General features: G+C 62.6%; 2 protein-coding genes across 7 annotated transcripts; both read left to right on the plus strand.

Moving 5' to 3' along the window:
• Window positions 1-6,258: 6,258 nt before the first annotated feature.
• Window positions 6,259-11,623, plus strand: ENTPD2 (ectonucleoside triphosphate diphosphohydrolase 2; the record flags this gene model as incomplete). Of its 2 annotated transcripts, none has more annotated exons than XM_081237098.1 (9): window positions 6,259-6,375; window positions 7,709-7,826; window positions 8,389-8,539; window positions 8,856-9,015; window positions 9,095-9,322; window positions 9,779-10,033; window positions 10,123-10,242; window positions 11,184-11,318; window positions 11,420-11,623. In XM_081237098.1, 9 exons carry the CDS (start codon window positions 6,259-6,261, stop codon window positions 11,621-11,623), a joined length of 1,488 nt encoding a protein of 495 aa, XP_081093224.1. The 2 variants fall into 2 exon arrangements, with proteins under 2 accessions (XP_081093224.1, XP_081093225.1); XM_081237099.1 differs by having other exon boundaries at window positions 11,253-11,318.
• A 2,390-nt stretch (window positions 11,624-14,013) lies between these two features.
• Window positions 14,014-20,185, plus strand: NPDC1 (neural proliferation, differentiation and control 1). 5 transcript variants are annotated; one of them, XM_081236341.1, is made up of 10 exons: window positions 14,014-14,236; window positions 17,300-17,446; window positions 17,853-17,888; window positions 18,618-18,752; window positions 18,841-19,011; window positions 19,082-19,148; window positions 19,244-19,328; window positions 19,417-19,499; window positions 19,631-19,727; window positions 19,796-20,185. In XM_081236341.1, exons 1-10 carry the CDS (start codon window positions 14,125-14,127, stop codon window positions 19,862-19,864), a joined length of 1,002 nt encoding a protein of 333 aa, XP_081092467.1. In that variant the 5' UTR covers window positions 14,014-14,124; the 3' UTR covers window positions 19,865-20,185. The 5 variants fall into 5 exon arrangements, with proteins under 5 accessions (XP_081092467.1, XP_081092468.1, XP_081092469.1 ...); XM_081236342.1 differs by lacking the exon at window positions 17,853-17,888; XM_081236343.1 differs by lacking the exon at window positions 17,853-17,888 and having other exon boundaries at window positions 19,420-19,499.
• The last annotated feature ends 5,059 nt before the right edge of the window (window positions 20,186-25,244 follow it).

A 25,244-nucleotide genomic window follows, 5' to 3' on the forward strand; every position in this document is an offset into this window, starting at 1 on the left:
AATCAGCAATGAAAGGAAGGAACTATGGATAACACAACAACATGGATGCACCTCAGGGAAATTATGCTGGGTATTAAGAGCCAATCTCAAAAGGATACATTATGTGTGACCCATTCATGTACCAACTGGGAAATAACATGATTATGGAGATGGAGGGTGTGGGTTGGCTAAAGGGCAGTGTGAGGGGTCTCGTGGGGATGGTTCAATTGAATTTCTGGGTTGTCGTGGTGGTTCCATAAGGCTACACATGTGGTAAAATTGCAGAGAGCTACACACACAAATGAGTGCAAGTAAAACCAGTGAAATAGAAGTAAGCTCCTTAGGTTGTACCAATGTCAATTTCTTGGTTTTGCTATTGTACGACATGTTAGAAAAAATATATATATATATATACGGCAAGACTTATCAGAACTATAAAGAAAAATTGACAAACTCACCATCACAGTGAGAAATTTTAACATATATCTCTTGATAATCAATAGGATATAGTAGATTTAAACATTATTGGTAATGTTGATCTAATGGACAAATCCAGACCAAGACACTCACTAATTGGAGAATACACATTCTTCGCAAGCACACGGGGAGCATCTATAACTATTTATGACCACATGCTGGGCCCAAAAGGCAATCCAACAAATATCAGAAGATTGCTCTCATGCAGACTACGTGATGTAACCACGATGCAGGTACCTCAGAAAAAAGCCCAGACTTTTGGATATTAAAGCACACACACCTCCCCCAAAAAGCCAAAAACCAAAACCAAAAGAAACAAAAGCAAAAAGAAACAACAACAAAAAAGGGGGGCAGGGGGGAGAAAAAACAAAAAAAATAAAAAACAAAAAACAGGAAAAAATAAATTTAAAAAAAGGAAAAAACCCACACCCACATCTAAACAATTCATACGTCAAATAAGAAATCACAATGAAAATGAAAAATAATTATCTAAATGAAAATAAAAAGAGTGTGCATCAAAAGCAGAGACCAGGGCTTCCCCGGTGGCGCAGTGGTTGAGAGTCCACCTGCCGATGCAGGGGACACGGGTTCGTGCCTCCATCCAGGAAGATCCCACATGCCGCAGAGCGGCTGGGCCCGTGAGCCATGGCCTCTGAGCCTGCGCGTCCGGAGCCTGTGCTCCGCAACGGGAGAGGCCACAACAGTGAGAGGCCCGTGTACCGCAAAAAAAAAAAAAAAAAAAAGCAGAGACCAGAGGGAAATTTATATAGACACTCAGATACATTAGGAAAGAAGAAAGCCTTGTAAGTAATGAACTAAGCATTGAACTTCAGAAGTTGGAAAAAGAAATAGCAGAAATAAATACAAAGAATATAGAAAAAAGAAATCATAACACATTATATTAAAATATTTTTATTGAGTGTATATATATACCTGACACTTTTTTTTAAACTTTTTTTTTGGCCATGCCACGTGGCTTGTGGGATCCTAGTTTCCCCACCAGGGATTGAATGAGGGCAGTGAAAGTGTGGAGTCCTAACCACTGGACCACCAGGGAATTCCCTGACACTTTTTTTTTTCTGGTACACGGGCCTCTCACTGTTGTGGCCTCTCCCGTTGCGGAGCACAGGCTCCAGACGCGCAGGCTGCGCGGCCATGGATCACGGGCCCAGCCGCTCCACAGCATGTGGGATCTTCCCAGACCGGGGCACGAACCCGTGTCCCCTGCATCGGCAGGTGGACTCTCAACCACTGCACCACCAGGGAAGCCCCTGACACTTTTCTTGATGCTGGGGAACATCCGAACAAAAGAGACATGAAAACTCCTGCTCACATAAAGTTATATTTGAGTAAGAATAATAAAGGTTACAGGAGAAATTAGTGAAATAGAAAACAAACATGCTTTATAGAAAACATCCATAAAGGCAAAAACTAGATTGAGAAAACTAACGAAGTGCAGAAACATCTGCCTGGATTAGTGAATAATAAAAGAGATAAGGCAGAAATAAAATGATGTTAGCAATTAAAAAAATAACAACATATGCTGCAGAAATTAAGCAGATGCTAACAGGATTTTTTTTTTTTTTTTTTTGCCCTGCTGCACTGTATGCAGTATCTTAGTTCCCCGACCAGAGACTGAACCCGTGCTCCCTGCAGTGGAAGCGTGGAGTCCTAACCACTGGACCACTGGGGAATTCCCACTAACAGGATATTTTAAACAAGATTATGCCAATCCATTAGCGGTGGATAAATACCTCATGATAGATTACGCATACAGGACCCCAAAGGAGCAAATGATAGAGCAGAAAACGGATACATCTGGACTAATCAAGCACTTCCATGATTTCACTGCAAAGGACTCATGTCCCCAGTATACATAAAGAATTCCTGCAAATCTATAAGGAAGAGATAAACAATCCCTAGAGAATGAACAAAGATTTGAAAAGATGCCTCATGGAAGACAGGAAAGACTCCATTTCTTTAGTAATCAAAGAAATGACATTAAAAGCTCAAAGAGAGGACTTCCCTGGTGGCACAGTGGTTAAGAATCCGCCTGCCAATGCAGCGGACACGGGTTTGAGCCCTGGTCCGGGAAGATCCCCCATGCCGCGGAGCAACAAAGCCCGTGCGCCACAACTACTGAGCCTGTGCTCCAGAGCCCACGAGCCACAACTACTGAAGCCCGCGAACCACAACTACTGAAGCCCGCATGCCCTAGAGCCTGTGCTCTGCAAAAAGAGAAGCCACTGCAGTGAGAAGCCTGCGCACCACAGCGAAGAGTAGCCCCTGCCCACCGCAACTAGAGAAAGCCTGCGTGCAGCAACAAGGACCCAACGCAGCCAAAAAAAAAAAAAAAAAAGCTCAAAGTGATTTCTTTTTCACCGGCTTCTCCAAAATCCAAGAGTTGCACAATACCAACCAAAATGGTGGTGTGTGCTCTTGAGGTCACCAGGTGGCGCCACCATCCTGAAAACAGTACAGTTATTTGCAGGTGAACCTGAACACACAGGTGCGCTCTGGCTACCAGCTCCTAGGCTATTCCCCAGGGAAAGGCTTGCCCGTGTGCAAATGTGCACAGGAGCAATCTTAGTGAAAACAGCCTGAAGCCAGGACCCCCGACACACTCACAGAGGAAATGTGAGCTTTGCAACACTCACAGCAGAGGACAACGCGGCAACAGGGCGGACCACCTACAGCTTCACAAGTCAGCATGCTGAATCTCAAAAATACAATGGGAGTGAAAGAAGCAAATTCCAGAACAGTATTCCAGTATAAAAAAAAGAAGAGAAAAAGAAAGAAAAGGACTTCCCTGGTGGCGCAGTGGTTAAGAATCCGCATGCCAATGCAGGGGACACAGGTTCGAGCCCTGGTCCGGGAGGATCCCACATGCCGCAAAGCTACTGAGCCTGCACGCCACAACTACTAAGCCTGTGTGCCACAACTACTGAAGCCCACGCGCCTAGAGCCCGTGCTCCGCAACAAGAGAAGCCACCGCAATGAGAAGCCCATGCACCACAACCAAGAGTAGCCCCTGCTCACCACAACTAGAGAAAGCCCGCGTGCAGCAACGAAGACCCAACGCAGCCAAAAATAAATAAAAGATAAAATTCTAAAAAAAAAAAAAAAACAGGAGAAACAGCACAATATATTATTTAGAAAGATGGAAAACTATAAAGAACCGCAAGAGAGTAGCAAGTACAGAAGTCAGGAGAGTAGATACCTCTGGTCAGGACGAGCGAAGCCTCTGTGATATGCCTGTTCCTGTCCTGTGATTCTTTCCACAGGACATGTGTGCTGCACTTGCTCTCCTGTCTGTCTGCTGCATCTCACGAGGCAGCACGGGCCTCCCCCAACCCAGGGAGCCTCTGACAAGCCTGCTCTCCCCTGGACCGATGGTGGGTCCCCCCACATACCATGGAGTCCGTGAGCATCCCTCGTTCACTGTGCCTGCAGGGAGCCTGGTATGCCTCTGGCCCCATAGGAGGTGCTCGGCAAACGTCTGTTGAATGACTTGATGAGCACTTGTAGAAAGGGCGCAGTGAGTGAAGGAGATGTTTCAGCCACAAGACACTGCGGCTTCCGATGGAGAGACTGAGCCAGGGGCAGCCAAGACCTTAACCGGCCTCCCTGGGAGGTCTGGATCCTGTCGGGGGGAGGAGGGTTCTGAGGACCCCTCTCCTGGCACCTCTCTGCAGCCACATGCCTCTGCTTGGAGCCAGGGCCAAGCCATGTGCAGTGCATCTGGAGCCCCACCCCTGCTGAGGTTCCCGGAGGCCCAAGGCCTGGGGCTGCCCCGCCAGAGCCCCCTCCTGCTGGTGGGCTCCTGCCAGGGCCTCCCTGTCGCCTGTCCCCCAGCCCAGTTTCCAGGGTCCCATCGAAGGAAGTCTCTGGGCCAAGAGGGGCACTCCCGCCCTGGTCTCCCTGGGAGAGAACTCACTCCCAGTCTTCGCCGTGGCTGTTCCATGTCCCCTGCCTTCTTCCCTTCTTCTCTTCCCAGGCTAGTCTGGGCCCCTGCCATGAGCACCAGGGCAGGGTCCAGTTCTCTGTTCTCCAGGACCCCTCCTCTCAGGCCTGGCGGGGCTCCCTTGGGCCTAGAGGGGTGAGGAGGGGGCAGGGGCCGGCCAGCAGCACCAGTGTCTGCTGCCCTTTCATGTGCTGGCCTCTCTCTGGACCGCCTTTGTCTCTTATGTTTTAGCCTAAACTGCAGGCCTCTGGCTCCTCTGAACTTTCTGGGGTGGAAGAAAGGGCCTGTGGGAGGGGGAGGAGAGCTGGCAGGATAACGGGGCCTGGAGCCCTGTGCTGGCCTGCCACACCCAGTGTCTCTCTGCTGGGGCCCGCCCCGGTGGGGCTGGGGAGGCCCAGCAACGTCCCAGGTCTCCCACCCTTCCCACTGGGGTCCTGAGCTGGAAGAAAGGCTCCTTTGCTGGGCCTGGGACACCAGACCCTCAGCCTGGGCAGCCGTCCCAGCGATCCCAATTGTCCCTGCCGGTTCCAGCCGGCCGGGCCGTTGCCCAGACCCTGTGCCCATCAAAGGCTGTCCTTTTGGTCCCCTAACCCCGCCCCCACCCCGCCCCCATCTGCTGGCTCTCCTGGGTGGTCTTGCCACATGGCTCCCTGCTGCTGGAATTCCTATTTTGCACAAAATGGGGGTGGCCCCTGGCCAGAGAAAGGGGTGATGCTTGGCCAGGGTGGCACACAGGGCCCATGGGGATTCCAAGCATAGCGGCCAGGCATTTCATGGGGTGGAAGGGCAGAGCTGGGTCCTGCGACCAGCTGAGCACTTAGCCCAGTGCACAGGGACGTGGGCGCTGACAAGCCCGGCCTGGGGGACCCTCTCCCTCATCCGCAGGATGAGGCTCTGTGTGCAGAGGCTCCCCCTCCCTCCTTGGGAAGCCTCTGGCCTCCCCAGTCCAGGCTTCTGGGTCCCCCAGGCAAAGGGGGCCACCGGGATGGGGCTGGGCCAGCCTGAGCGTGGGTTCTCTTGTTTCTGGGCATGGTGTGGCTGTGGCCATCCTGTCCCTCTCTCTGCCTGTGCTCTCATCTGTCACCTTGGAACTGTGTGGAGTAGGTCTGGCTTCACCCTGCTTGGCACTCAGCTTTGAGGTCTCAGCACCTCCAGAGCAGGCTCAGCCTGGGTCAGCTCAGTGTCCTGGGGGGTGACCAGGGCGGTGCCCTGCCATGCAGCCCAGGACTGGGTCAGCATCGCAGGCTGGTCAGCCCTTTCTTGCCGGGAGGGCATGGCAGGGACCCAGCAGGGAGCCCACGTGGTTCCTGTAGCTGGCGTTGCCTCCTTCCTTCAGGACCAGGCCAGGGGAAAGCCAGCTCTGCAGCGGCATGACCCTTGGAACAAGCCTGCCTGGGAGGCAGCCCAGCCCACCCCCAGGCCAGGCCTTCTGCCGCCGTGCCCTAAGGCCGGAGGGGCTGGGGGCTCTCTAGGTCCTGCTGGAGCGGAGTGCCCAGAGGCAGAGCGTGGTCGTCAGGCACTTACAGGTCAGGGGGACAGGTCAGAAGGGGTGAATCTTTGGGGCTGAGCGGACAGGAAGGAGGAAGGTGGGACATAGCCTCAAGGCGCCTGGGCTGAGACCACGGCGCCGGGAGGGGCAGCGCGGGTGACTCAGCCGCCGCGTCTCTCACCTGTGCTCCGGAGCCAAGCGGGAGGTGGGCGGGGCGGCCCGCCAGTGGGCGTGGCAGCCGTGGACCGGGTCCGCGCCCCGCCCCAGGCGCCTACCCCGCGGTCCCGGGACCTCCGCCTCTCGGCTCCCCGCCGCCGCGCCGTCAACGCCTCGTCCACCCCGCGCCCCCATGGCCGGGAAGGCGCTGTCGCTGCTGCCGCCGCTGCTGCTGGCCGCGGCGGGCCTCGCCGGCCTCCTGCTGCTGTGTGTCCCCACCCGCGACATCCGGGAGCCGCCCGCCCTCAAGGTGCACGCTGGAGCGCCCTGGCCACCCGGCGCAGTCCGGGAGCTGCTGGCTGGGCCGGGGCGCCGGGCGGGGAGGCTCGGACCGAGCAGGGCCAGGCTGCGCCCGCGTGGCAGCCGGGACCCCGCGCGCTCCGCTCCCGGCCCGGCGGGATGAGGTCGCAGGCCCCTCACCAGCGCTCCGGGTCCCGGTCCAGGGCGCGGCAGCGCCGCTTCCGGGGGACGCGGTGCGGGAGGCCGAAGTCCCGGGAGCTCGCCGCTCGCCGCGCCCGCCGCGGAGCGTTTCGCGGCGCGGCCGAGGGGCGTCTCTCCGCACCCCCGGGGCGCCCCAGGCCGCGGCCCGGCCCGCGCCCCCAACACGTTCGGCCTCCAGGGAGGCATCGCTTCGGGGTTTGGCCCAGATGGGGTGCAACAGGCGCTGGGGCCCAGGGACTCCTCCCCAGCCTCTCCGGTGGCTCCCACAGTGCGGGGGCAGCCCTGGCTGGTCCTGAAGGGGTCGGAGCGGGCTAGGCCTGATCCCCGCACGCATCCCCGCCAGACTCAGCCTCCAGGAGCCCGCCCTCCCTAACCCTCTATTGGGCTTGTGAGCTGGCTTGGTGCGTGGGTGGGTGGTGGGTGCTCTAAGGCCCAGGAGCCCAGAATGGAGATCGCTGGGGTGGATGTCCTGTAGTCAAGGGCGACCACCCGGTAGGGGTGCGGTGGGGCGGGCCACTTGGCCTGCTGCTGCTGGAGTTTCCTGTGTCAGGGAGAGGACCAGAGCGGCCCCTTCACCCGCCCGACCTGCCTGGAAGGCCCGTGTGGTGCCGGGGCAGCTCTCTGTGGCCCTGCCTTTGAGGCCCAGGGAGGGGGTGTCTGCTTATCGCAGGCCCACGCTCAGCCTCAGTCCAGCCTTCCCCCTGGGGCCCTCACTTCCACATCCTCAGGTTGGGCTGAGGTCAGAGAGATAGGGACAGAGGGGAGGAAGGAAGAGCTGACCCGAAGGGGCGCTTCTTGAAGCTGTAGCTTTTCTCCTGCAGCCTGGGGACCTCATGCCCCCCGGGCAAGTTTCCAAGGGTCGTCCCGGGACCCCTGACTCTGATCCTGCCCCTCAGTTTGCCCTTGCCAGGAAGACTCCTGCAGTCAGAGGGCCATCCACCTCCACTCCCATCCTCCCCCCAACCAAGCTGTGTCACAGTGATTGTCCCTGGCCTTCTCTGAGCCTCAGAACTTCATTCTGAAGCTTCCACCCTTGACACAGGGTGGGGTGCGGTGGGGTGGGCTGGAGAGCTAAGAGAGTCAAAGGGCATGGCTTCAGGGCCCCGCCCCCCTCCTGAGGCTGACCTTCCCCCCACCCCCAGTATGGCATCGTTCTGGATGCTGGCTCTTCCCACACATCCATGTTCATCTACAAGTGGCCAGCGGACAAAGAGAACGACACAGGCATCGTGGGCCAGCACAGCTCCTGTGATGTGCGTGGTAAGGGTCCCCTGAGCACTAGGCGTCCCTGGCCTGGATACCCACTCACTGTAGGGCCTCAGGAGCCCTCTCTGGCCGTAGCCTTTGCAGACACCAGCCATCAGAACCCTCTGCTTGACGCCAGGTGGGGCCCAGTCCAGGCAGGAGCTGCAGGAGCTCCCCCAAAGACAGGCTGGGTCCCTTCTTTTCCTAGAAAAGAAGCCCCAGGAAACAGTTGGAAGGTTTGGGCCCTCCCTGGCCCAAGACTGGCCTCTACATCCCAGGTGGGGCAGAAGGGGTTCCGAGGAGCCAGTGGGCACACCCAGGCAGGCCCCTGGGCAGGCTAGGCTGTGTTGACAATAGCCAGTGCTTTGTCCTGGCACCTGTGTGCACATCCACTGGGCAGGTGGCAGCTCAGAGACTGTGGGTGGCACACGGGTGGGCCCTTTTGTCTCTGAACTGGTCTCAGCTGCCACCTGGTTTAGGAGCACAAGCCCCTCCCCCCCCGCCCCCGCCCTGCTGGCCTATGGTCCGCCTAGAGGCTGCCCACCAGGCTTAGGCCCATCTTGCTGCCTCCCTCTAGGTGGGGGCATCTCTAGCTACGCTGACAACCCTTCTGGGGCTGGGCAGAGTCTTGTGGAATGCCTGAATCAGGCACTTCGGGATGTGCCCAAGGAGAGACACGCAGGCACGCCCCTCTACCTGGGAGCCACAGCGGGCATGCGCCTGCTCAAGTGAGTGTGCCATCCCCTGACCTCCTGGCCCCGGGGACCACGACAGCCTCAGCACAGGGTGGGCCCCGCATGTCCCCCGCAGCAGCCCTGGGCTGGGGCCCCCTCGGCTGGCTGCGCACCCCAGCAGCAGCCCTGGGCTGGGGCCCCCTCGGCTGGCTGCGCACCCCAGCAGCAGCCCTGGGCTGGGGCCCCCTCGGCTGGCTGCGCACCCCAGCAGCAGCCCTGGGCTGGAGCCCCATCGGCTGGCTGTGCACTCCAGCAGCAGGATCACGGCCACCTGGGGAAGATGCCCCTCAGAGTCCTCCCTGTGTCACAGCCTAACCAGTCCAGAGGCTTCGGCCAACGTGCTCGCGGCCGCGACGCAGACGCTGACCCAGTATCCCTTTGACTTCCGTGGTGCCCGCATCCTCTCGGCCCAGGATGAGGGGGTGTTTGGCTGGGTGACCGCCAACTACCTGCTAGAGAACTTTATCAAGGTGGGCCCGGTGGCCAGCCCGATGAGCCGGGGGTGTGGGCACCCACCCACTGGCTGACCTCAACCTCCACTTCCCACAGTATGGCTGGGTGGGCCAGTGGTTCCGGCCAAGGAAGGGGACGCTGGGGGCCATGGACCTGGGGGGCGCCTCCACACAGATCACCTTCGAGACGGCCAGCCCAGCTGAGGATCCGGCCAATGAGGTCCAGCTGCGGCTCTACGGCCAGCACTACCGCGTCTACACCCACAGCTTCCTCTGCTACGGCCGTGACCAGGTCCTCTGGAGGCTGCTGGCCAGTGCACTCCAGGTACCCTCCACTGAGTCCTTCTGGAGGTAGGGAGCCAGGGGGAGTGGGGACCAAGGGCCCAGAGCAGAGCCTGAACAGCAGCCATACTGAGGGGGGCTTCTCCAGGAACCAACGTCGGGCTTTCATCAGCTGTAAGGACAGGTGGGCAGGGATCCAGCATGGGCAAAGGCCCAGGGGCTGGAGGTAAGCCTGGTGACTGGCTGGCTGGGGAGAAAGGAGGGCCAGGGCCAGATCTCAGAGGACCTGGACCGCCTGCCTAAGGGGGTTGGTTTTTGTCCAGCAAGAAGGGGGAGCCATGGATTGCTCCTGAGCTCAGAAGTGATGTTGCCAAAGTGGAACTTGTGGGAGATTTATCAGCTGGTCCTCTGGGGAGGCCCTCCTAGGGTCTTAGGGTGGGGATGGTGGGCAGTGCTTGGAGTGGCGGTGTTGCCACACACACCCTTGCCATCTGCCCAGACCCATGGCTTCCACCCCTGCTGGCCGAAGGGCTATTCCACTCATGTGCTGCTCCAGGATGTGTATGAGTCGCCATGCACTGCAGCCCAGCGGCCCCAGACTTTCAACAGAAGCGCCAAGGTCAGCCTGTCGGGAAGCAGCGACCCTGCCCTGTGCCGTGGCCTCATCTCTGAGCTCTTTAACTTCTCCTCCTGCCGCTTCTCTAGATGCTCCTTCAACGGCATCTTCCAGCCCCCTCTGGCTGGAAAGTTCATTGTGAGTCCAGAGGACTGGGGGTGGGGGGCCGGGGGCGTGCCCTGAAGTGCTTGGGGTCTGGTCACGGTGTGACTGTACCCCCCTCCCAGGCCTTCTCTGCTTTCTTCTACACGGTGGACTTCCTGAGAACTGTGATGGGGCTGCCCGTGGCAACCCTGCAGCAACTAGAGGCGGCCGTGGTCACCATCTGCAACCAGACGTGGAGTGAGGTGAGGCCTGCACCCCCCTCCTCCAGGGCTGTGCAGGGGGCTCAGCCAGCCAGCGTCACGTGTCCCGATCATTCATTTGCTCTACGAGTAGAGGGGGTCTTAGGCCTCTCAGAATGCCCACTGCAGTGGGGGATACACTGTTAATCATACTTGAAAAGTGGCCAGGCTACGGCAAGGAGGCCGGGAGCCAGATGAGATTGCAGAAGCCTCCCTGAGGCCTGACCCTAGAACCAAGATCAGGAGGGCAGAGGGAACAGCCAGTGCAAAGGCCCTGGGGCAGCAGGGAGCATGGAGTGGACAGGGTGGGGAGGAGTGTAGCTGGGAGAGTGTGGGGGAGAACAGCCAAGCAGGGGAGCAGCAGAGGACTCAGGGGAGACTTAGCAGATAGAACTGGGGGTGGGGGAGTGAGAAACCCCCAGGTTTCTGGCTGCCACCATGGACCGGACACTGGCTCCAGGTGAAGGATGGAGGGGTTCGCGCATGCAGAGGAAGAGGTGACTCCAAGAGAGGCACTGGAGTGTCTCTGGAGTGGGGCTCAGTGGTGACGGAGGCCCCATCCTGTCCTCTTCGTGGCTAGTCTCAGACAGACTTGGGGGTGCTGGGAAAGTGCGGATCGGGAGGCAAGCCCAGGGGCCTGGGGTCAAGCCTAGAGCTTCTCCTGTTACCCCGACCATCGCCAAGTTTGCTGCAGCCCTCTGCCCCCTGCGTGGCCATCCCTGCTGTCCCCTGGAGGTCCCCCTCCCAGGCACAGGTGCTTGCTGCCATCCAGAAGTCACGCTGCTCTTCCCTGAGGAAAGAGCTCTGCCTGGGGGTGGCTCCCTCAGCCTCGTTCTTTCTGGGACCTGCGGTGGGGTCTCCAGCCCTGCATTGCCTTTCTGTGTCTGGTGGGGCAGAGACCTCCCGGTGGCCGCTGGCCCTACAGTCTCCCACCTGCATTCCAGCTGCAGGCTCGGGCGCCTGGGGAGCGGGCTCGCCTGCCCGACTACTGCGCTGGGGCCACATTCGTGCAGCAGCTGCTGTGCCGCGGCTACGGCTTCGACGAGCGCGCTTTCGGAGGCGTGACCTTCCAGAAGAAGGTGGGAGCCGGTGGGCCCGCGCGCAGGGGGGCGGGGCCGAGCGCGGAGGGGCGGGGCCTCCCAGGCTGCGCCGAGGCTGAGGCCGCCCCTCCCACCCGTAGGCCGGGGACACCGCGGTCGGCTGGGCGCTTGGCTACATGCTGAACCTGACCAACTTGATCCCCGCCGACCCGCCCGGGCTGCGCAAGGGCACAGACTTCAGCTCTTGGGTCGTCCTCCTTCTGCTCTTCGCCGCCATGCCCCTGGCTGCGTCCGTCCTTCTGCTGCACCGGGCGTGCTCTGCCAAGTCGCCGAGCGCCATCTAGGGGCGGGTTGGGGGCAGCTGCCCCAGCCCTAAGTCCCCTATGCCTCACGCCACCCCACTCTCAACATCTCTGTCCCTAATGAAGCCCGGGAGCAAGACTCTAGCGCCCACGCCCACATTTGGCCCGGAGAGATGAAGGGAACCGACTCCAGCCCCCTCCTGCCCACTCCAGCCTTGGCTTCATCGCAAGGCCTAGTGCTCCTCCTCCTCTTAATGGGGGTGGGGATTCAGGCACCCCGCAGCCCTCAGCCTGTGAATGCAGGGTTGGGTCCCCAGGGAATGGAGTCCTGAGAGTCCCTTCCCACCCCCAGTCTTAGGTTTTAGGGGGAGGGTCAGAACCCACAAGCTGGGAGCAAGCCCAGCGCCTACTTGTAAAAATTTTGTAGTAAAAAGTTTTTCATAGAGCAGTGGAGAGAATATCCGTGGGGTGGGGCGTCTCTGCTGTTGCCGGCCCACCCTCTCCACAGTTTAAAAAAAATTTTTTGGCCGCGTTGGGTCTTCGTTGCTGCGCACGGGCTTTCTCTAGTTGCGGCGAGCGGGGGCTACTCTTCGTTGTGGTGCGCGGGCTTCTCACTGTGGTGGCTTCTCTTGTTGCAGAGCATGGGCTCTAGGTGCGCGGGCTTCAGTAGTTGTGGTGTGCGGGCTTAGTTGCTCCGCGGCATGTGGGATCTTCCGGGACCAGGGCTCAAACCCATGTCCCCTGCATTGGCAGGCGGATTCTTAACCACTGTGCCACCAAGGATGCCCTCCCCACAGTTGTGTTGGCTGCTCAGGTCCCCTCCTGGTCCTGAGGGAGGACCCCGGTTGTTTCTACTTCCTTCCTCTCTGGGCCCAGACCTGGGATGGTGTTGACTGACCCTGGTCTCTTGCTCCACGGTTGTGGCCTGGAGTAGCTGCCAGTTGGCTGGCCTAAAAGAGTCCCTGAGTCCCTTGAGTCTTCTCTGGCCAGCAGAGCCCCTGCAGCAATGGCAGATCTGTAGCAGTGACCTAGGCCAGACTGGAGTCTGGGCCCTGGCCTCGAGCTGGCCTGGGGTGCGGGTGCAAATGGCAGGCAGGAGAGTGAGTGGGCAAGGCAGCTGCCTAGGGTGCAGGCAGTGCTCAAGATCTGCGGGGGCCAAACCCTCAACAGGAGGTGGTGTCGGGGGATGTGGAGATCAGGGTCAAGAGGGACGAAGGGCCCATTGCTCAGAAGGATGACCCTTGGCAAGAGCCTGGCTCTGGCGCCAAGCCGTGCAGTCACACCAAACGTCGCGTCCCTGCTGCCCAGGTGCTGTTTTCCGCATCCTCAAGAGACATCAGCCACCCCGACCTGCCGCTCCTGCAACCCCCCTTTCCTAAGCGCTGTTTTCTCCAGCGTGGGAACGCGTGGTCTTGGCTGCATCTCCCCGCCGCCTCCCCCTTTCTGGGAAGTGAGCTCAGACACTATTTCTGTCTGGTCATGCCTTGTGTGGGAGGATGGCGGTCCTTGTTCGCTCATCAACCCCCTGCCCAACGCACGCACCACGCACACTTCTGCTGGTGTCTGAGCCATTTCACAAACCTGAGGGCAGCCAGCCCCGTCTTCGAAGTTTTGAAACACAAAGGGCTGAAAGGAAGCACCGTGCTGGGCCCCCGCCCCCCCGCACTTGTTCTCTCAGTAACGTGAGCCTGGGAGGTTTCCAGGTGGGATGGGGTGCGGGTGCTCTCAGGAGGCAGCCGGTGGGGGGTAAGAGGGGGCATCACAGTGCTTGCTGTCGTGGGTCACCCCGGAGCTAAAAGGCTGTCACCTGGGCACCGTGGACAGCTCTCAGCTGGCTGTCATCAGTACCTCCAGGTCACTCTTGCCCCCTGGTGGCCTCACTGAGAGCGGCCGTCCCACTGCAACCACAGTGGCCACCGGCACCGACCTAGTTCTGTGCGTGTGTGTTTGCCTTCACAGTGTGTCTGAATGCCTGGTGGGTCTTTGCGCATACCTGGGCATCTCTGTGCACCTGTCCAGCTGTGTGCGCCTGGTGTCCTTCCAGGTCCAGGCAGGTCCTCCTTTCCAGGAGGGTGGGGGTGGGGTGGGAGTTGGCAGCCCGAGAGGGACGGGGCCCGGGGGAAGCGCGTCCAGGGGAAACCCATCCCCAACCAGTCCCTAGCCTAGAGAAGATCCCCGGCAGCACAGGCGGCAGTGGTTGAGGCACCCGGAGGACTGGCTGGATGGGTGGGTGGAAGGGGGAGCAGAACTGGAGGGAGGGAGAGGGGGCGCAGCCTCCCGGCGCCGTCCCGCCCCCGCAGGTGGAGCGCGCAGGCGCACTCCCGGCACGCGCGCCTCTCGCTGCCTAGCCTCCGTCCCGGATCCTTTGCCGCAGCGTCAGCGCCGCCGCCGCCTCTTTTCCTCATCCTCCGCCTCCTCGGCCTCTGCCTCCTCTTCCTCCTCCTCCGCCGCCGCCGCCTCCCCCTCCCCCGACGCGGCGCCCGGAGCCTGTGCCCAGCCCCGGGCCGCGCGGTGCCATGCTGCCCCGGCGGCGGCGCTGAAGGATGGCGACGCCTGTCCCTCCACCCTCCCCGCGGCACCTGCGGCTGCTGCGGCTGCTGCTCTCTGGCCTCGTCCTCGGCGCGGCCTTGCGTGGTGCGGCCGCCCGCCGCCCGGGTGAGCGAGTGCACTGGGCGCAGGCTGCGCGCGCGGGGCGCCCCGGGGCCGGGGATCGCTGGGCGGGGGTCCGGCCGCGCGGCGCCGCAGTCGCCCTCGCCGCCCTCGCCAGGGCCCTCAGGCCTCGCAGGCCCCGCAGGCCCCGCAGGCCCAGCCCGCGAGCCACCGCGCCGGCCCCGCCTCTCGAGAGCCGGGTAAACAGGCCTAGAGGGGAGGGCGCGGCACCGGGCCGCCGAGGGGTCCACTGGATGGGGCTTCTCCCGGCTTCTTGGAGGCGAGCCTGAAGTTGATTCGATTCTTGTCTTTGTCTGGGTCCGTGAGCCTGGTGGGTCGGTTTCTCAGGAGGGCTCTCTCTGCGTCGCCCCGCGGCCTGGAGTCTGCCCCGTGGGCGTTTCTGTGTGTGCGCGTCTCGGGCATCGCGGGTGTGGGCCCGGCCCTGGGTGCCTGCCGGCCTTACTGCCGGTGTCCGTCCTGGAGTCGGAGTCGCAGTGCTGGTCGGTCCCTATGCCTCGGGTGGTGGACATGCGCCTTGCTTTGCTGCCATGGTGGGGTCTGAAGTTTTCTTGGGCATCTGACAGCTTGTCCCAGGCTTAGGGTTTTGCTCTGGCCTCAGTGGGGACAGGAGGAGCTTACAGTCTCTGCTTCCACACTCACCCTCTGCTCTGCAGGGCCCCTCCATTCTGTCTTCTGTGCTTGGGGTTGGAGGGCACCCCCCAAGGTAGACTGAGGCAGAGAGGGATGAGCCCAGGGTTCTGGGAGATGCTCCTGGCTCCCCAGGTGGGCACTGAGGTTCCAAAGGTCTGCAGGAACCCAGAACCCAAAATGCACTCTGCCAGGTGGCAGAATTGGGAGACTTCGTACCCATGACTTCACCCATTTTTCCTGGCAGCCCCATAGGAGAAGTGTTCTTAGCCCATTTTACAGATGAGGAAACTGAGGCACAGAGAATTGACCACTGTATGATGCCGCTGGGATGCTAACCTGGGCAGTGCGTGTGGTCTGCATGTGTGACCTCAAGAGGCCAGAGCAGGGCAGGCGTCCTCCTGGCCACAGCACCCCTGGACAGAGGCCTGGCACCACTAGGGGAGGCTCCCAAGGAGGCCTAAGCGCCAGAGCATGGCTGGCCAGGGATGGTGGGGGCTGCCTGCTGATGGCCTGGCTCCAGGGCATACAGGGTGGGGCCTCCTGAGGAAATGGATTATAGTCCCTGTACTGAGCCTCTGGGGTGGGCAGGTGCCGCCCCAGCTGCTCATCAGCTTTGTGTGCGCCCAGATGCGGGGCAGGGTGCCAGGCACTCTCCAGCTGCTGCTGTTCCTGGGACCTCCTCCCTCACCCTGAGTCTGGAGCAGGGGCCTTCCCAGGGCTAAATGGGCAGCAGCCACATCCTCCCGGGGTGGGGGACTGGGAGTGGCGGGAGGCCCCTGGAACCCAGAACCCAGAGCCAGCTCTGGAACTCAGGCCCCTACCCTTGCTCTGGCACACTCTGGGTTCTCTGCACTAGGTGCCGGGACTGCATGGCTCCCCAGGTGCCCGGCTGGCGGGTAGGGTCCAGACGGACCAGCTGGCACAGGCTTAATGTTTAACTAGCCCAAGCCCTGGGCCCAGCTCACTGATATGGGTGCCTGCCAACCCAGGTTGTGCTGGAGGGGGGATCCCTGGGATGGGAATCTCAGCCCACTTGCCCACCTGCTGTAGGAGCTGCTGGAACTTCCTTGAAGGGATGCCTACAGCCAAGAGGCTGTGGGTGTCAGGTTACCAAGGAAACCAAGCCAGGCCAGCCAAAGTCTGGAGAAGGACAGAGCCGGCATTCCCGGATGCCCCATGTCACCCTCCTGCAGCAGGGACTGGTCCTGGTTCTCCGAGATGCGCCCACCCCCACCTCCCCAGACACCACTGACGGTTCTGCTGGGTCTCCCCCTGGCTCCACTGGCTCTGCTGTCCCGTGAATGGGGCTAGTGTCCCAGGTCTTGAGACATTCCCCGGCTTTTTTTTTTTTTTTTTTTTTTTTTTGTGATACTCAGGCCTCTCACTGTTGTGACCTCTCCCGTTGCGGAGCATAGTCTCCGAACGTGCAGGCTCAGCGGCCATGGCTCACGGGCCCAGCTGCTCCGCGGCATGTGGGATCTTCCCAGACCGGGGCACGAACCCGTGTCCCCTGCATCGGCAGGCAGACCCTCAACCACTGCACCACTAGGGAAGCCCAAGACATTCCCCAGCTTTGAGGCAACTCACCTGCTGCATGCAGAGAGGAAACTGAGGCAGAGAGGGCCACCACCCTCCACCCCCCAGCATCAAGATGGGAGCCTTGGTCACGTGTACAGGACACTGAGGTCTGAGCCCCAAATTAGAAATGGCCTGGCCTGTAGTCCCAGGCCCTCCCCAGTCCCTGGCAGTGGTGGCTGCAGGAGTGACCCGGGCCTGGTTTCTGTTTCCGAAGCAAGTGAGACTGGCAGACTCCGTCCCAAGTATCCCTAGCCCCAGCGGCTCGGCTGTGCCCTGGGGACAAGCCAGAGGTTAGATGTGGGGGCAGTGACTCGACCTCTGCTGTCTCCCAGCTTGGCCCTCTAGGGCTGTAGGATGTCATGATGAGGTTTGTGGTGTGTGGGGGGGGCAGCCCTGAAATAGGAGACAGCCCCGAGGTGGTGGGAGGGAGCGACCTGGGCCCCCGCTTTGGGGCTCCCAGGTTGGGCAGGGGTGAGAGACTCGCTCTAGGACAGGTTGAGACTGGAGATGGGACTTGGAGCGCTGCAAGGCCCTAACCCGGAGAGCTCAGTGTTCTCTGGATGGTAGGGGACAGTTCCTGTGCGGAGAGCTGGCTCAGGTCTGGGAAGTGGACTCTGGGGAGGGGGTGAGGCAAGAGAGTTCCGATAAGTGTTAGGACTGTTTGTCTTCCTGGTTCTGATCCCCGGTGCAGGGGAGGAAGGGCCTACCCAGAACAATGGCCGGAGCCAGGCTTGGCCAGCTCTGTAGGGAGGGGTTGGGGTGGCCAGGACAGTCCTACTTACTGTGCAGGGGCTGAGTCAGGCTGGCCGTGACCCTGTTCTGCCTCTGCTTTCTTCTCAGATGCAGCCGTCTGTCCTGGGAGCCTGGACTGTGCCCTGAAGAGGCGGGCGCGGTGCCCACCGGGTACACGTGTCTGTGGGCCTTGCCTTCAGCCCTTCCAGGAGGACCAGCAGGGGCTCTGTGTGCCCAGGATGCACCAGCCTCTGGGTATGGCTTCCTCCCTCCCCCACCTGGTACATTTGACCCCAGCCTCAGCTCTCAGGTCTCCTGCGCTTTGTGGGGTGCCAGGGACTCTCAAGTCACCCTCCAAGTGGCCTGGTGATCCTTTCCAGATGGCACCAGCCCAGAGCTGGGTGGTGGGCTGAGGCCTGGGGCAGTTAGTCCCTCCCAGGGCAAGAGGTATCCAGTGTGCTGGGGTGATTCTGGGAGAGGCAGGCTCAGAGTTCCCCAGGCTTGGGTCTCCGCAGGGTTGGTCCCAAACCCCTCAGGCACCCACTTCTCCACCCGCTGGGCCGCCCCTGCTCCTTGCCCAGCGACCCCTCTCTCTCCATCACTCACCTGTCCTGTCTGCTTGATTGCGCTGGCGGTGCCCTGCCCGCCGGCCTGAACCCAGAGTCTGTCGGGATGGTGCCAGCCAGAGTGACTCCAGGTGTGATGGGGCATTGCAGAGGGTGCTCTGGGGGCTGAAGAGTCGGGTGGGCTGGGAGGGGCTTCCTGGAGGAGCATGTTCCTGGCAGCGAGTGGGGCGGGGGCCTGCTGCAGAAGGCGCATGCTCTGCGCTCTGGGTGCTGAGCGGGGGTGTCTACTTGGAGCCTCTGTCCGGACTGTGGTGCCCACAGCAGGGACGAGGGGGACCCAGCCACGGCCCCGCCCCAGCAGCTGCCCTCCCTTCCTCCTGATGACCTGGTGGGGGCGGGGGTACAGAATGGGCCTTCTCCGCATTCCTTGGGGGGTCCTGCTCGTCTTGACAGCGGAGGCGGTGGGCCAGGTGACGCATTGTCCCCGTGCTGTGCTCCTCCCACTGCTTTGTGGGTAATGCGCGGGGTGTGGGGCAGGACCCCTGCCCTTCTCCTCCTGGCCTCTGCACGTTCCCATAGCACCTCCACCCCCTGCCCGCTCTCCTGGGAACGCTGGTGCTCACACAGAGCTCCCTTATTTGTCACCATGGCAACCGGGATGGCCAGGAGCAGGCAGGCTGGTACCTGGTCCTCTGGCTACAGGTGCCTGGGAGGAGCCTGGATGGAGAAGGAGGCCTCGGCCTGGGGACTGGCTCCCAGATGGGCCTCTCCCTCTCTCCCTCTCGGAAGGCTCCCTGTAGCTGGTGTTGCCAGGGAGGGGCTGGGGGCCTCTCCACCTGATGGCCCTTCACCCTCCCCAGGGGAGGGCTTGCCCCAGCCCAGACTGGAAGATGAGATCGACTTCCTGGCCCAGGAGCTAGCCCGGCAGGAGGCGGGGCACTCCAGGCTCACGGCCGCACCCCAGCCTGAGGGGCGACAGAGGCTCCCGGAGGCTGGTGAGACCCCGCCCCCTTCCCCTGTCCAGCTCCCCACCACCCTTGACCCCAGCCTGGTCTTGCTGTTTAACTTGCCTTCCCTCTGCAGCATCCACCCTGGGGCTCTCAGAGCGTGGCCGGGGCCCCAACCTGGGCCTCCCCTCCACGCGGGGAGCGCCCACGCCCCGAACCTCCTCCCTGCGCTCCACCGTGTCATCTGGGCCTGTGCACATGTCCCCGCTGGAGCCGCGGGGCGGGCGCGGTGACGGCCTTGCCCTCCGTAAGTCTGGCCGGGCGGGGAGGGAGGGTCCTGCCCGAAAGGCTGCCCTCACTGCGCCCCCTCCCTGCAGTGCTGATCGTGGCGTGCTCCGTGGCCGGCGCGGCCGCCCTTGCCGTGGCCATTCTCTGCTGGTGTCGGTGAGCATGGGGCCGGGCTGGGGGCGGCCGGGCGGCCGGGCGGCCGGGTGGCGACCCCGCGGGTCTCAGGTGTGGTGTCTCCACTCCCCCCGCAGGCTGCAGCGAGACGTTCGCCTGACCCAGAAAGCCGACTACGCGGCCCCGCAGGCGCCCAGCTCCCCAGCCACGCCCAGGATCTCGGTGTGTGACCGCGCCCGGCCCCGCCCCGCCCGCCCCGTCCCGCTCCGCCCCTCTGCCTCGGCCTGACCCTGACTCCCCACTCCCGCAGCAGCCCGGGGACCAGCGGCTGGCGCACAGCGCGGAGATGTACCACTACCAGCACCAGAGGCAGCAGATGCGGTGCCTGGAGCGGTGAGAAGCCCCACCCGCCCCGCCCACCCCAGGCCCAGCCACCCCTACCCCGGCCCGCTGCTCCCGCCCCTATCCCGAGCCACTGGCCCCTGGAGGGTGAGGGAGGACCCGACGACCCTGCGCCCACCCAGGCATAAGGAGCCCCCCAAGGAGCTGGCCTCTGCCTCCTCCGACGAAGAGAACGAAGACGGCGACTTTACGGTGTACGAGTGCCCCGGCCTGGCCCCGGTGAGTGCGGGGGTGGGCGGCGGGTGTCCCTCCCCTGCCCTGGACCCACCTAACGCCAGCGTTCGCAGACTGGAGAGATGGAGGTGCGGAACCCACTGTTCGACCACGCCTCGCTGTCCGCGCCCCCGCTGCAGTGACCCGAAGGCTGATGCCCACCCTCTCGTGGACGCGCCGCCCACGGGTGGGGCGGGGCAGGGCCCAGCCTTTCCCATTAAAGAGACTGTGTCCTGACACTCGTGTGCTTGTGGCTGGGGCCCCGGGGCGGCTGGGAACCCCTTGCGGGGAGACTCGCCCTGCTGCCAGGGACCTTCTCTGCTCCTCCTTGCGTCTGACCCCTCACATCTGGACGCCCCCTCACATCTGGACACCCCCAGTCGAGGGGAGGAAGACAACCCGAGAGACAAGGCATGGATTGGGAATCCCGGAGACAAGCCAATTAAAGTACATTTCAAAACTTTGGCTGGGTGTGCTGGAGACTGACCTCCCCCTCCCCCCAACTGGGGGCCAAGGTGGAGGGACCCTGGAGTGGGCCTCAGGCTTCCTTCCGCACCCCTAGAGAGGTGGGATCTCTGTGCCCTTCGTGGGAAGACCCTGTCACCGCCTGCTGGGGAAGGGATGCTTTATTTTTCCTAGACAGGACCACCCTAACCTCTTTCTCCTCCAGGCCTCCCCCCACCAACACTTGTGCCCCAGAGCCGGGGAGGGGAGGAGTGCGGCGCAGGGCCAGGCCAGTCTGAAGTTGGTGCCCCTCCCCCAAGACCCCGTCCTCTTGTGTGATAAAAAGGGCTGGGAGCGGGCACCCCAGGCCTCCATTCCTGCCCTGTGTCCACGTGGGCTGGAGGGCGGGGAGGGACGGCATGCAGGACTTGACTGTGGGCCCCTGCAGCCTATGTGGGGGGCATGCCAGGCAGAGGGACACAGGCTGCACACAGGTGGGTGGACCAGGTTAGGGGACAGAGGTGGCAGGGGCCCTGAGTGTCAGGAGCTGGGTCTTGGTCCACCCCAATCCCCCGCCAAGGAGCAAGGAGGCCAGTGGAGGGGGAGGGTGACCTCCAGCTGAAGGCCCAGAGTGGTGGCCGAACTTCATGGTCAGAAGTGCCAGGACTGGGCCTGGCAGAGGGGTTTCTGGGGTCCAGGGGCAGTGGGGGCCTGGTGCACACAGGGTGTGGGTATCAGACCTGTCTGCCTCACCAAGGCTGGGGATGAGGGATGGGTTGGGTTCAGAAGCCCCTTAGTGATTCCTAGGGGTGGGGCGTCCAGAGAATGCTGGACCTCTGGCTCCTAGATGGATGGGGGCAGCCGTGAATGGGGAGGACAGTCAGATCCCTGAGGTGGGGCTGGGCCGGGGAAATGGGGTTGGCTCTGCTTAGAGCTAATGGCTTGTCCTAAAGCGGTATGTTTCTGGGGCTAGAGCCCACCCCTGACTCCTGGGCTGTGGCCTTGGGCTGGCCCTCAGCAGGAAGCCTCAGTTTTCCTTTGATGCACTGGTGTGGGAGATGAAATGGGCCGGGTACAGGGAGCTGGGAATGAAGGTAGGGTGGGATGCAGGCAGGGCGACGAGTACCGCCGTCCACTGTCGTTTAATCTATATCATGAGGGGAAGTAGCCACGAAGAAAACTGGGGGGCAGAGAGATTAAATTCTCACTCAAGGGCAAGGCACCCAGGCTGATCCGGCCCAGGCCAGTCTGTCTCGCCAGCTGGACCCTGCAGACCCAGGGCCAGCGGTTCCCCTGGAGCCCTGGGGTCAGTCCCTGGGCTCCTGGCACTTTGCTTTCCCACCTCGTGCTGACCTGACCTGGGCAGAGAGCAGCCACCCTACATGCTGACCACTGTCACCTTCCAGACGACAGCACCTAGGCAGCAGGAGTGGGGAGCACGCAGCCCCAGCCCGAGGGGCGCCTCAGGGAGAGAGGGCCAGAGCCTGGCTGCGCAGCTGTCTGCCCCAAGGGTGGGCCTGAGCAGAGCCAAGTCCAGACACGTGCCCAGAAGGCCCCCTGGTGGCCATGCTCCCAGCCACCGGCTCTTGCAGGAGCGGGCTGAAGGCAGCAGAGGGAGCCCGCACAGCCTTTACTCCCAGAGAGAGGGTGAGGCAAGGGCTCAGGGAGTGCCTTTGGGAAGGTGGGTGCCCAGGCTGGCAGGTGGCCAAGGGCACCCCAGGTTGGGGGTGCAGCTGCGGGAACAGCACGAGGGCAGTGCCGGAGGGCAGTCACAGCAGGCGGCAGCCTTCAGCCTCCCCGTGGACCACCTGGAGGCCACCAGCCCCTCCAGCCCTCCTTCCCTTCCTGCCCAGGCTGGGGAGCATGGCCACATCCTGTCCAGGGGAAGCTCCAGGACCTGCTGGGGGCTCCTCCAGGGCCCTGGGTGGGGGGTGCAGGATGGGGACTCGGAACCCCGGAGCATCCCAGCCACCCAGGCTGGCAGGAGGACCAATCTGAGCAGCAGCGGGAGGACATCTCCTCCTGGGGTCTGCAGCTGGGGAGGTTCCCACTGCCTAGGCTCTTGACTAGGGGGCCACCCCACCCCGCGGTCTGTGCCAAGCACCATCTTAGCCCCAGGGTCTATGCTGGGCTGTGGCGGTGTCACCCTCTGGCACCTACACTCGGGAGGACACCAGGCCAGGGAAGCTTCCTAAGAGCGGAGACACACATGCATCACCGGCCCCGCCCCCCCCCCCTAGTGAGAACTGGGTGGAGGTGGGTTGAGGGCTGCCAGAGGCGGGGCCTGCGAGAGTCCCAGGTGGGCTCAGGGCTCCTGGTGGGGTGGCCAGGAAAAGTGCTCGTGGGCAGGGCACCTGGGCTGGGGACGGGAGCAGCAGCTCCAGCCCCAGGGCAGCCCCCTGCACCCCAGGGCCTGTGAAAGGAAGGGTGGTTGAGGATTTGACCAAGAGCAGGGGCCGGCTCTGCTGAGCTCGCCTGGGGCCAGTGGAAGTCAAAAAGCCAGATGGGGAGCGGGCATGGAACTCCTCGGGGCCTTGCGCCCGGTGAGTGGGCTGAGGGAGGCCCTCCTCCCTGGGGGACCCCAAGCCCCTGCCCCCCCTTCCCTGACCCAGTCCGCTGGCCCCTATCTCATAGCGGAGGCCACCGGAGGGGGGATCCTCTTCTCTTGGGCCCTGGGCAGTGGGAAGCAGGGACCCTGGGGACAGGTGGGGGGCCCTTCAATCGGTGCCTGCCAGGAGGCTGGCCATGGAGCAGCCCTGTGCTCAGCTGCGGGAGTGAGCCTGTGTTCCTGGGTCCCAGATGCTCACGGGCTGCTAAGCTGGAGGTGGGTGCCCGCCTGCATCCCAGTGACTCCGAGGCCCAGGGCTGAGCTGGCAGGAGGAGGCCCCACTTTCCCTTTGACTCAGACTCTCTCACCTTTTCTTTTTTCCTCTGAGAACCTCTCGTTCTGACCCATCTCTGGGCCAACCTTGGAGCCCCATTTCCCAGCCAGCAGGTTCTCACGAAGAGGGGGGCCCCAGCGACTGGCAGGCATGCCAGGGGCCCCTAGGAGCAGCAGACCTCGCGTAAGGGTGGGGGAGGTTCAAGTCCACCCAGGAAGGGAGCGGGCTGCGGGTGTGGGTGAGACGGGTGGCAGGGCCCCAGCCAGCCTGGCAGTGCAAACAGGAAGGGCAGAGGCTCTGGCAGCCAGGAGCCAGGTCACTAGCAGGCTGTGGTAGGATCAGCTCCTTCCTGCTCTCCCCCGCCGCCCAAGGGGCGCCTGCCACAGGGAGAGGGGGTGGTCTCCTCCAGGGCCCCCGTGCCAGGGAAGAGATGCCTGCATGGGACCAAAGGCCCAGTGCCACTGTGGTCCTCCCCCTAAATGCTGGGTGCCGGAAGGGTGGGGTGGCAGCAGCTGTCCGCTCCGGTCAGGGCCTGACGTTGCTGGCCCCTGGGAGCCAGGCCTGGCGGCTGCATCCACACCTTAGGCCACCAGATGGCTTCCGACAGATCCCGCAGCCCCCGCTCCGCCCCCCCGCCGATGTTGCACAAGGCCTCACCGCAGCTCAGAGGTTATGCAGGGGGTGGGGAGCCTCAGAGGGGCCAAAGTGCCCCCCTTCTCCTGGACTTGCCTCTGTCCCCCTCCACGGGTTTGCTGCCAGCTCCCCAGTTCCTGCCCTGAGGGCAGTCTGGTCCTCACTGGAGGGCAGGAGTTGGGGGAGGCCAGCAGCCCCGGGAGCCCGAGTGGAACAGGACAGGGACTTCGGGGTGATGGGAGGCGCCCAGGACGGCGTGGGCGGCAGATCCAACCAACGGTTCCTGGTTGCTGTTCCTTCCACGACACCCAGCCCGCAGCCTCCAAACACTGGACTGGCTTGAGGCCTTTAGGACACTAGCATGAGGGCTGGGCCTCGCCCAGCCACGTCCAGCCACGTTGAAGGAAGCTGATGGCTGAGCACAGGGTACAGGCCGGAGCCAGGGCTGTCCAGCTCCGAGGAACCAGAGCAAAAGGGGAAGGAACTGGACCTCCATGCCTGGGCCTCCAGGGCTGGCCGGACGGCGGGGGAGGAGAGGGACTCTGGACTTCAGCCTTCCTTTTCCTGGAGCGGGTGCCAGCCCCCTGCCCACGTCAGGGACAGAGCGACTCCTTCCCTTTCCAGCCTGGAAAGCCCCCTCCCTGCCCCCACTCCCACCCTGGGCTGTGGGACCTGGAAGAAGAGACCTGGAGCCCCCAAGAGCAGGCCTCCCACCCCAGGTTCCTGCAGCTCTTCCCGGCCGGCCAGAACCTGGGGCCCCTCAGCCGGGGCTTCCGCAGACACGGGTCCTTGGGAGGGGAAAGAAGGCGTGGCAGCCCCACAGCCCACCCCGGGGCCAGGCCCAGCCTGGCACCTGCCCACCATGGACATGTGCTGGGGCCTTGTGTGTGCAGACACTCCTAGGACCCCTGGACGGAACCCCTCTCTGGGAATCTGGGCTCCGGGACAAAGGTGTCCTAGAGACAGCAGGGGTGGGGTGGGGTGGGGTGGAGTGGCCCAATTAGAAGCAAAGAATAGGAGAGACTTCAGCCTCCTGGCAAACAGCTGAGTGCAGCACATCTGCGGCAAGAGGGTCTGGGAGCCCACGGCGGAGTTGAGCGGGCGGTGAGCAGGGGAAGTGGGTGATGACACAGCACTGGGGGAGGTGGTGCTGGCCTGGGCTCGGCTGGCCTCCGAGGGAAGCATGCCTGCTCTCCACGGGCACCCCAAGCCTGGGCAGCAGGCAATAGCTGGGTGCTCAATGGCTGGGCCACCCTTCTGGGGCAGGGGCCACCTCCGCTCAGGATGGCCTCCCTTTCCCTGAGGTCACGCGGGCCCTCTCCTCCTCCTGCCTCCCATGCCTGCCCCGTGCGTCACCTCCAGGCCTTTCCAGAGGCCAGCAGGGGTGGGGGACACGGTCCTGGACCCTGGCTGGGCACCCTTCCTGTAGCCGCCTCCCCTCAGCAGCCAGAGGGGGAGGCGGGGTGAGGATGGCGGTGATGCCAAAGGTCACCTCAGGGCGGGGGCGAGGGCGGGACAGGAGCGGGAAGGTACCCTGGTTGCCCTCCTCCTGAGCAGATGAAAG

This window comes from Mesoplodon bidens, assembly GCF_964165515.1.
Source record: "Mesoplodon bidens genome assembly, chromosome: 6".
In the NCBI taxonomy this organism is placed as follows: Eukaryota; Metazoa; Chordata; class Mammalia; order Artiodactyla; family Ziphiidae; genus Mesoplodon; species Mesoplodon bidens.